The 12,044-nt window shown below is 36.2% G+C and overlaps 1 protein-coding gene across 1 annotated transcript in view; it reads left to right on the top strand.

The window, feature by feature from the left end:
- Window positions 1-6,031, top strand: part of LOC148719141 (uncharacterized) — an 8,602-nt gene extending 2,571 nt beyond the window's left edge. The window contains exon 2 of the mRNA XM_088740994.1: window positions 1-6,031. This exon is cut by the window's left edge and continues 2,208 nt beyond it. Within this exon, the coding sequence (XP_088597120.1) occupies window positions 633-2,300 (1,668 nt within the window). The 5' untranslated portion in view covers window positions 1-632 and the 3' untranslated portion in view covers window positions 2,301-6,031.
- Window positions 6,032-12,044: the final 6,013 nt, after the last annotated feature.

Below are 12,044 nucleotides of genomic sequence, written 5' to 3'. Positions count from 1 at the left end.
CTTGTATTCCGCGTTTCGCGGCGCCGGTAGCTTCCAGATTCCAATTCCTTTACTTCTCCTACATGTTCCACAGCCAAACACTGAACAATTTTCACCTGGCATTATGTCCACTGACTTGATTAATGTTTTTAGCTATATTCTGAAGGTGAGATGTCGCTCGATCACGGAGAAAATCCAAAAACTTAAACGCTACGTGACTGCCGAAACAAGCCTGCGGTGCCATTTTGGATTTATGTGTGCAGGGTCATTGTCACGTGACCTCGATAAAATCGAACAATAACCTATCCGACTGAAGTTTGCCGCGTTTCCTAACCAGTCCCCTCTACTAACTATGCAGTAATGAAGGAGTTGAAACGACTTCCAACCTCGTTACTCTTTAAGACAAACTTTAACTACAAATTTTTGAAATTCTTACCACTGGGATCGTTATTATTTTTTCCCCTGAGGACGATACGGTTGGTTAAAATTAATAGATCGCCTGTTGTCTTGAGCTTTTACAAAGCACTGAAACTACTGAACTGGAACTTTGATCCAAATTGATAAGCGGAATTTTAGAAAACTGCATGTTTATTTTGTTCAAACTCTATTGCACTGTGTAAAGTAGCGTCACCTAAGAAAAAAGGATTCAAGTTATGTCTTCGATTGTAACTGCTGTGTTTAAAGCAACTATTGGCTTACTCGTAACAAAAGGCAGAGATGAGCTCGCGGAAAAACTCAAAGATGGCGATGTAATAGACCAGCAATTCCACTCCTTGATCGTCCGTGAAATCGACAACATCAAGTCAAAGTTGGACGCTTTATCAAGGAAAGATTTAGAAACAAGTATCAGCTTTTTCGAGGAAGGAATGTTGTTGTTGTTGGAAGTGTTTGAGATAGCAAAGTCTAGAAACGAGTGTGGTGCGGCAACAGCAGGGGCGGCCTGTGATGATTCTAATTCTCTTATTAAAGGAATTGGAAAGTTGGAGCCTACTGGCCTGGATGAATCAGCTACGACAAAGCTCTCCGCTGCAAAGGAGAGATTTAAAGATACTCGAAAAGAAGCAACGAGGGCCTTCAAAAACGAAGGCCTGAAAATATCTGACCGCATTCTGGCCATGAAGTATCGAGTTATGGCGACCATATTAGAGACAGTAGACGATCCTGGTGTCGCCGTGAAGCCATGCAGAGTGTGTTTAAAGGAAATAAACTGTCTGCCTGCAGTGCAAAATAGCTTTGATGTTCAGCTCAAGAAAGGCATCCAGGCAGTAAGAGGTTTTTTCAGTCAAGAGAAAAGAAGGGAAATTATCTCCAGTGTCTGTCAAGTGAATCGTGTCATCTACGATGTCACACGAACGATTGGTGAAGACGCACACTTTTTGAGCTGGCCTCCTATTGATACTGGAGAAAACAAAATCAATCCATTGTATGACGCAAGAGTAAGTAAAGTACTACTTAAACATGGCATGGAGCACTGTTGTGTTCTACCATGGTCATTTGGTCAGAATAGCGAAAAGGAGCACCCGCTGAAGAGTCCGATGGGCATCGCTACAAACTCCGGCGGAGAATTCATTATCGGCGAAGATTACAATGGTTATGTGAAGGTGTTTGACAGCAGCGGCAAGTTTGTTAAACATTTCAGTCTCCCTACCGATGATGTAAATACAGAGTTATATATTAAGGATGTCGCCACAGACAAGAACGACAACATCTTTGTACTGACCGAAATGAGGAACTTGGCAGAGCCAAGGGGACCAAGATCTTGGTGGATTTATAAACTTAAGAAAACCGGTGACCCGTATCACCGGTTTCGTCTGAGGAGAGAGGGCTGGGGCTGGTACACTGGACTGTCAGTGACTGACACGGGAAAAGTACTGACAAGAGGAATGGAGGTGGAGGAGTATGACACTAATGGCATGTTTGTTCGCTGTTTTAGCATAAGAATATTGAGGGATACGTCGGATGTCACTGTCGTTACTGATGGCCGTGTTATGGTAATGGACATAGGTGATTCCTGTGTTCACATAATCAGTGAACACGGTGACCATCTTAACAAATTTAAACTGCAAAGAAATGACTGTAACTACGGCAGCATTACATTTCACCGAACAGGTGAACATGTCGTCATCGCTGGTGCTAGAAATGAGAAAGAACTCCTGCAGGTTGAGATATACAGCAAAGATGGTGAGTTTGTGCGTAGTGTAGAAATCCAAATTGATGGGATCGTTTTCGTAACAGGGATTACAGTGACTACTGAGGGACGCATTGCTGTTGTTGTAGGTACTAATGTAAGTCATAAGGTATGTAAGGTATTAGTTTTTTAAACTGCTGTTTTGATGTTTTTCTGTTATTGGGAATGTGTAGGGACTTTTAGGGTAAGCATCACAATTCTCCATCATGGCTCTTATTCGCTGCATATTCTCTTAGCTACAATCAGCGTCAAGATTAGTTTACACATGATGTTTAAGAATTAAGAGTTATGTGTAGAAAACCAGTCCTGTTTCTACCGCACTCTAAATCATTAACAGACCCCCTCCCCCATTCAATGTTTGCTAAAAGTTCATGGAATCACGATACACCATCTCCCTTTTTTTTTGGGGGGGGGGGGGAGGGGAAGAGACGAATGTGAATAGGTAAACTTAACAAGGGCAAAAGAGATAAAACTGAAGTAATATGGAGTTGAAAAGATCAATTTGTCAACAATTTTGTTGCTGCTTGTAGGTTCATTGATTGCTTTTATAAAAGTATTTAAATGCTTTCTTTTGTTATTATATTGTTTTCTTGAACATGATGGTATGGTAAGATTGAATCCACAAAAGTGAAGCAGAACACTAATAACCAAAGTTATATTCTTGTGATTGAAGGAAGTACATAGATATTGAAAAAGTATTTGATCAATGACCTGTGCATTGTCAGCTATATATATATAGAGCCTTTTATACTTTTATGTCATGATAAATTTCTTCATAAACATTTCAACCTTCTTATTCAACTGTAAGGTTAAATAAAAACAACAACAGCCTATTACTGGCTAAAACTCCAGTCACTGCACTGATACAAAAATCACAGTAAACACTTTTATCTCAAAATCTCTTCTGAAACTGTTGATAAACTTTTAGACAGACTTTTCTGAAACAAAGATAGTATTTGAACTGCTTTCAATTCAACTTTAAGAAATATAACAACTTTTGTTTCATACATTTTAACCAATTAAAATAACGATTCATAATTGATTAAGTATTTTATTCTTCAGAATTTGCATTTGATTTTTCAATATTGCTACTAAAAAGACCTTTTCAGGGATGCATTCATGTGTGTGTGTAGGAATGAATGTAGGAAAGCATCCCTAGATTAGACCACAATGGCCTTCTTTAACTTCTTTAAATACTTAGCAGTCTTGCAGTCAATGACAATCAACTCTGATGGGTGAATGGCAATTTATGTACATTTATTAAGCATTTTAGAGTGTTCTTGAAGGTTACAAAATAACTCTTTTCTATATTTTATGGGCCTTTGCAACACATAGAAATTTCCAGAGCATTGCATGAAATTGCCCTGGTATCCAGTTAGCACAACTAATTAGCCTTCTAGAAATTTCCAAAAACTCCTTATCTGTAGCAACCCTCCATAATTACATCAGTAAGGAGGTCATCCTCACAGTTGAAGAAGCCTAAAAAAGTCAGGATTTTACAGAGTACAAACCTGTGCCTCTATATATTTGTTGGCGACTCAAACAGATGAGCTATGAATTCACATGTGATAAGCTAGGAAATTTTCAGTGGGATCTTTGCTTCTTACACAGGGAATGTGTTGGCAGTAAATGAAATTAATCATGTTTTGAACAGGTTGTGATTGCAACTGATGGAATGCTTCTTGTCCTGCTCTTGGTGTTCAACTTTGTGACTCAGTTGATAGAGCAATCAACGAGGAACACTCCCAGAGGCACGGGTTCACTTGATTGCAGGTTTAATTGACCACTCCCTTGATGGGGATTTTCAGGGCCAATACAAACAAATTGTAAATAAACATAACAACTAAACATGGGGTTTAAAGATCTCCACTGGCCAGAGGCAAACCAGTTGGATATGCCTCACTAGGTCATAATTTTTTTAGCAGAGTGTAATTTCCTATACTGTACTATACCCTTAATAAATCTGAAACAACTGTGTAAGACATGTCCCATAGATGATTATATAATCACTTTTGCCTTAGTTCTATTTTTAAGTCAAATTTAAAAAAAAGTGAGATCAACTCACTCTGTAGTCTTACCATGGGTTCCCAAAGGTTACAGGAAAGTTATCATATTGAAAACCTCAAATATTTTTGGAACTACAGGTAGTTTTTCTTATTATTGGTTGCAAAACCATTTTTGAGTTGTATTGCTCTATATTATAAATTTCAAACTTATGCCAATGTGCTTTTGTATCTGTAGAAGCTAGCTAATCAAGTAGGATAAAAAAAAAATATTTTCCATCGACTATGATAACATTTAATTACAATCAACTGCAGTGAGGTTTAGTTGCTTTTTCAGTTATCATTGTACAGAAGCAAAACCAAGTACTTAAATAAAGATTGTTCAGTGTTGTTGATTATCAAATGCTGTTTCTTTTATTTCTTCCTGATTTAAGTAATTACTTTGTGATCAATATTAATATGTAATTTTGGCTTTGGTGAAGAACGATGTTGGGAAGGAAAGTGTCTCCAAGTTGAAACTGATCTTGACTTTCAATTCATAATTTTCTCTTCACCTTATCCTCTGAATTTTATCTGGTTGACTGGTTATCAACTTAGAAAAGAAAAGCAACTAAAGTTGACTTTTCTAAACAATTGTGCCTGCCTTCCTAAACAAAAACTTATTTGTTTTGTGACAAAGCCAAAGCAGGGAAATAATATCAGTCCCCACAAGCTAGGGGTTTTAAACCCCTAGAATTTCCAATTCTGATTTCACCATCAGAATGATGCTCTGCCACTGAGAACATGATTTGTGTAGGCAACTTGGCCGAAATTAAGGTCATTTGTGTCAAGTAAATAAAAACTTGTCATTTGTTTTGTCACCACGCCAAAACTGGGATATAATCTTTAAGTCCCCACAAGCTAGGGGTTTGACCCCTAAAACTTCTGATTTCACTATCGGATTCTCTACAATTGAATTACAATGTAGGTTGGATTTTGAGTGCAATTTGGTGTTAATAAACGCAAGTAAGTTCTTCAAAGACAACAGAATTGCACAGGCCCATAAAGCAAGATGAGTGCTATTTGTAAAAATTCACAAGTGCTTATTTTCACCAAATTACCCATTGACACCTGAACCGCCCGTAACCGCCCGAACTTCGCGATCGCCTCGCGCGAGAACGCTTTCCCCCCTACCTCCCATACTAAGTGGAGTTTTGTCCCCAAACTTCCTCTATAGTTTGGAGATCAATAAGCCAATCAGAATCCGTTGTTTGCGCATATATTTTTTCGACTTTAGGGGGTACTAGAGGGGCATTACTCTATGCGTCTTCACTAAATGATCAAATTTGAAAATATGGCGTCCACGCGGCCGACTCTCAAAATTTTCAGGTCGGATTTTTCGTTCATTTGCGATCGAGTTAGACCTTGTGGAATTCAGAATGTAAAGTAACAATGCTATAGAATACTCTACTTGGAAAAGAATGGATATCCAGGTCTTAAAAGTGACAGAATAAGCTCTCAAGTCAACGACATTACGATTCTCTAAGGCGATGCGAATTATGGACGTAAAGTGAAAACCGAACTTTCGGACTTCAAGCAGGGCCTGGCGACAATTTGACGATTCGATGGCCCGGTAAATATTATATTTGAGTAACAATGTGTTCAAAAAGTATAGTTTAATAGAAGATTTTGCCTCAAATCGAAGTTTTTTCAGAATTTTCACCATAACGCTGCGCAATTTCTGGCCACGAAGGCAAGTAAACAACGATCCAAGCATGATGAATTTTACCGCGTGGGCTTTTTACACGTAAGAAATTCGTACGTTTTTCGCTTATTACAGTAAATCAAAAACTGTTTTGAATAAATCTGACGTCCCGAAATATTTCTTGGCCATTTTAGTCTTGCTTCCTATTGATAGATTCCATGAAACTTGAGATCTCTTCACTCACGGACAAATTTGCATATTCCCTTTTGAAATATGATCCGCATGCCTATTTTCACACATGCGAAAATATTTAGCGATTTTTATCTTTCATCTTGATTTTTGAGTTCAAACGTAATATGCACCTATCGCTTTTTTCGCCGGAAATAAGTTCTTTAATTAGTCCTCTTTCACTGGAGCTTTTTTTTGGAAAAGCTGATTTTTAAAAATTTACTGCGCATTGTGTTTGCCTTCTTGGTTTCTCCAAAATTTTGACTTTTCGTCGGCACGTGTTACACGTAAGTGTCAATGGGTTACATAAGAAATCATCTTGTTACTTGTTGATAACTCACAAAAAAAAGCATCACACAAAGTCAAGTCAGTGACAAACCTGTTGCAAATTATCTTTCGTTGGAATGTTAGGACAAATCATAACTATGGACAAATATTACATGCAAACATCACTCGTGTCATTTGCTGGTCAACTTGTATTTAATCCATTACTTCACTTATGAATTCCAGGTTAAATTTGACTTGAAAACCGATATCACACTCATTGCTTTGCGATTCGTGTGATATCGGTTTTCGTATGCAATTTAATGCAGAATTCCCTCATCAAGTAATGAATTTTCCTATAATACCCTCAATAAATCTGAAACAATCGTTTTAAGAAATGTCGCATAAGTGCATGATTAATTGCTTTTGCCTTTAAGTTCTATTTTAAGTCAAATTAAAAAAGCATGAGATCAACTCACTTTGTAGCCTAGCTACCATGGATTCTTAAAAGGTTATAGCAAAGTTTTTAAATTGAAAATCCTTAACATTTTTGGAACTACAGGTAGTTTTTTGCGTTATTCAGTTGGTTGCAACGTTATTCAGTTGGTTGCAATTTTTAAGTTGTAAATTGTTCTTATATTATAAATTTCAAGCTTATGCCAATTAATGCACTTTTGTATCTTTAGAAGCTAGCTATTAAAGTTAGATAAAAATAAATATTTTCCATTGACTATGATAACATTTGATTGCAATCAACCACTTAGGTTTAGTTACTTTTTTAATTATCAGTGTAGAAGCAAAACAAAGCCCTTAAATTAATTAAAGATTTTTAAATGTGGATGATTATCAAATGCTGATTGTTTTGTTTCTTCCTGATTTAAATAATTTGCTCCGTGATTGACTGATTGATATGTAATTTTGTCTTTGGTGAAGAACGATGTTGGGAATGAAAGTGTCTCCAAATTGAACACTGATTTTTACTTTCAATTCATAATTTGCTCTTCACCCTAGATATCCTCTGCAGTTTTATGGTTGACTGATTATCAACTTGAAAAAAAAAACTAAAGGTGACTTTTCTTAACAGCTGCGCTCACCGTCCTAAATGAAAACTTGTTATTTGTTTCGTCACAAGGGAAAAGTGAGGAAATATACTCAGTCCCTACAAGCTAGGGATTCAACCCCAAGACTTCTGATTTCACCATCAAATGCTCTACCACTGAAAACTTTGAATTACAATGTATAGGTTTGATTTTGAGTGCAATTTGGTGTTGATAAGCATAAGTTAGTTTTTTAAAGACAGCAAAATTGCACAAGCCTATAAAGCATTAGTGCAATTTGTAAAAATTAACAATTATGCTTATTTTCACCAAGTGGCACAAGAAATCATGTTGTAGCTTACATGAAAAAATTAAGCAGCACAGAAAGTCAAGACAGAGAAAATTTTAACAGCTAGTGCATACACTTTGTAATTTAATGTGTCATAACTGTGCACTTGTGTCACACAAATAATGCAGCAGTTTTTAGCCAATCGGTGCATTTAATCTTTTGATCTGTATTATGATTTTTAATGTCATCAATACATTGCAAATGATCTTTCTTCTTTGGACTGTTTAGACAAATATTACACACATAGATCACTCATGTCATTTGTTGGTCAACTTGTACTAAGCCATTAATTTGCATCAAGTGGTGACACTAGTACACTGCCATTCCTTAAGAGTGACTGCTGCAATACAGGTTTGAGTGTATCTTGAATTCTTTTATGTTTTTTATATTCGTCAAATTAAAAAAGAACTGCATGGACCAACATTCTTTAATAAACAACAGTCTCCTTGGTGGAGTTCATAATTCATAATTTTCTCTTCACCTCATCCTCTGCAGTTTTCTGCTTGACTGGTTAACAACTTTGAGAAGAAAAACAACTAAAGTTGACTTTTCTAAACAATTGTGCCTGCCTTCCTAAATAAAAACTTATTTGTTTTGCCACAAGGCCAAAGCAGGGAAGTAATCTCAGTCCCCATAAGCTATAGGGGTTTAACCCCTGGAACTTCTGATTCACCATCAGAATGATGCTCTACCACTGAGAACATAAAATGTGTTGGCAACTTGGCCGAAATTAAGGTCATTTGTGACAAGTAAATAAAAACTTGTCATTTGTTTTGTCACCAGGCCAAAACTGGGATATAATCTTAGTCCCCACAAGCTAGGGGTTTGACCCCTGAAACTTCTGATTTCACTATCAGATTCTCTATGATTGAATTAATTACAATGTATAGGTTTGATTTTGAGTGCAATTTGGTGTTAATAAACACAAGTAAGTTCTTCAAAGACAACAGAATTGCGCAAGCCCATAAAGCAAGATTAGTGCTATTTGTAAAAATTAGCAAGTGGTTATTTTCACCAAATTACACAAGAAATCATCTTGTTACTTGTTAGTAACTCGCAAATAAAAGCATCACACAAAGTCAAGAGAGACAAACACATTGCAAATTATCTTTCATTGGAATGTTAGGACAAATATTACATGCAAACATCACTCGTGTCATTTGCTGGTCAACTTGTAGTTAATCCATTACTTCACTTATGAATTCCACGGTAAATTGCATTTGAAAACCAATATCGCACTCATTGCTTCGCGATTCGTGTGATATCAGTTTTTGTATGCAATTTAATTCGGAATTCCCTTGTCAGGTAATGAATTTTCTTATAAATACCCTTAATAAATCTGAAGCAATTGTTTAAGAAATGTCGCATAAGTGCATGATTAATTGCTTTTGCCTTTAGGTTAGTTCTATTTTAAGTCAAATTAAAAAGCATGACATCAACTCACTCTGTAGCATGTATTCTTAAAAGGTTATAAGAAAGTTTTCATATTGAAAATCCTAAACATTTTTGGAACTACAGGTAGTTTTTCTCGTTATTCAGTTGGTTGCAACACCATTTTTAAGTTGTATTGCTCTTATATTATAAATTTCAAGCTTATGCCAATGAACTTTTGTATCTTTAGAAGCTAGCTATTAAAGTTAGATAAAAATAAATATTTTCCATTGACTATATGATAACATTTGATTGCAATCAACCAGTTAGGTTTAGTTATTTTTTTAATTATCAGTGTAGAAGCAAAGCTAAGCACTTAAAATAAAGATTTTTAAATGTGGATGATTATCAAATGCTGATTGTTTTGTTTCTTCCTGATTTAAATAATTTGCTCCGTGATTGACTGTTTGATACATAATTTTGTCTTTGGTGAAGAACGATGTTAGGAATGAAAGTGTCTCCAAATTGAACATTGATTTTTACTTTCAATTCATAATTTGTTCTTCACCTTATCCTCTGCAGTTTTATGGTTGACTGATTATCAACTTGATAAAAAACTAAAGGTGACTTTTTTTAACAACTGCGCTCACCGTCCTAAATAAAAACTTGTTATTTGATTTGTCACAAGGGAAAAGTGAGGAAGTAATCTCAGTCCCTTCAAGCTAGGGGTTTAACCCCAAGACTTCTGATTTCACCATCAAATGCTCTACCACTGAAAACTTTGAATTACAATGTATAGGTTTGATTTTGAGTGCATTTTGGTATTGATAAGCATAAGTTAGTTTTTTAAAGACAGCGAAATTGCACAAGCCCATAAAGCAAGTGCAATTTTTAAAAATTAACAAATGCTTATTTTCACCAAGTGGCACAAGAAATCATGTTGTAGCTTACAGGAAAAAAGCATCACAGAAAGTCAAAACAGAGAAAATTTTAACAGTGCATACACTTTGTAATTTAATGTGTCATAACTGTGCACTTGTGTCACACAAAAAATGCAGCAGTTTTTAGCCAATCAGTGCATTTTATCTTTTCATCTGTATTATGATTTTTAATGTCATCATTACATTGCAAATGATCTTTCTTCTTTGGACTGTTTGGACAAATATTACACACAGATCACTCATGTCATTTGTTAGTCAACTTGTACTAATTAAGCCATCAATTTGCATCAAGTGGTGACACACTGCCATTCCTCAAGAGCCACTGCTGCAATACAGGTTTGACTGTATCTTGCATTCTTTTATGTTTTTTATATTCATGAAATTAAAAAAGAACTGAACCTACTTTCTGTAATAAACAACAGTCTCCTTATTATATTTATTTTAAATTTATTGACTTTCTTATTTCTAAAAATCAGAAGAGTTCACATGAAAGTTTGACATAAATCAATGTTTTCTCCTGCTCTGATTAAAATAAATTCAACTCCCAGTAAATACCCTGTGGAGGTGATAATTTGCCTAAGCAAATAAAGGCAACTTTCGATATTCTTGCTATGACAAGGATTCCATGCCTTCGGATTATATATATAATCCACTATGCACTGAGCTTAACATTTGGGGAAGGAATGAAAGAAACAATATTTCATAGTAAAACTGACACAATTGCCATTAATAATAAAGAAACTTGAGGATTTTTCTCAACAAGAAATGAAAACCAGCATTTAGTTGGTTTGTGGAAAAAAAATGCCTCTAGAATGTACATGATGTGCCTGACTTTTGGTTCACGATTGAGGTGTGTAGTCAGCTTGCAGAACAAGTGTTATTTTGGTGCGTAAGTGCCTGGTATTTTCTTAGTGAAAATTATACTGGTGTCTTTTCTTACAGGAGTGGAAGACTTGGGAGAGAAAGAAATTATTTTGTATCAAGGGGATGAGCAATGGTCACAGCGAAGGAGAGGGATGGGGATGGGGCAGTAGAAATTTCTTGTGACCTCCCCCAACCATACAATCTAGCTCTAAGGGCCTGATTACATGAGCCGAGCTGGCCTGGTTAGCCGGGCTGATTTCACCAAAACAAAAGAAATCAGCCCGGCACATGTAATCAGTCCCTAAGTCAACGAAATGGTTGTTCACTTGCCCCAATAAGGCATCTGTGCAGGAGGTTTAGTAAGTAGCATGTCTGAGGTTGCATTGAAAAGCAAAAATTCTAAAGAAAAAGTAATGAGCAACAATTAGTGTCAGTTGTCAGGGATGTTGGTTGATGAAATAGTAAATTCTCAGAGCTACCATTAAACCGTAGGCCCCGTCTTCTGCAGGGCTAGGGGTAGGAGACATTAATTTCCCACGCACTAGATTACTGTGTGGTGGATGTCCTCCCCTGGGTGGGATGGGTTGGTGTTGGCCCTGAAAAGCCCCTATGGGGAGTGGTCAATTAATGTATGTATGTTTGTTTGTTTGTATGTATGTATGTATGTATGTGTGTGTGTGTGTGTGTGTGTGTGTGTGTTCATATGACGTAGGCCTTGCTCCTTGAGGTTTAGGTATGTTTTGTATTGAAGCGTAAAATGTACAAACAAATATTGAAATAAACATATTGCCTAAGTTTGATTTTGTTTGAATTTTGGCTGTGCTTTCTCTTCCTGAGCAAATGTTATAGTTATTTTCTTTCATTTGGGAACAGTTTTATGATAGTGTTTGATGATAATAGGAATGTACAAGCGACAGAAGATGGTCCAAACAAAGAAAACAGAAACAACTCTCTTGAGTTTGTTGTGCTAAAAACAGTCAGTTGGCTTTGTTTCCCGGTTCTCGAGTAAACAAGTCTTTCTCATAACGCGAAATCTCTTGCAATATACTAAACCCTTCATTAACCAAGCTTGTTCGGTCAAGATGGCTGGATATTAGCCTCGTCATTTTTTTGCATTTTTTATTGACTTCGACTTC

The sequence above is a fragment of the Stylophora pistillata genome, chromosome 12, assembly GCF_964205215.1.
Source record: "Stylophora pistillata chromosome 12, jaStyPist1.2, whole genome shotgun sequence".
NCBI classification, from domain to species: Eukaryota; Metazoa; Cnidaria; class Anthozoa; order Scleractinia; family Pocilloporidae; genus Stylophora; species Stylophora pistillata.
The sequence above is the reverse complement of the archived record's forward strand: the minus strand, read 5'-3'. Positions and strand labels throughout refer to the sequence as shown.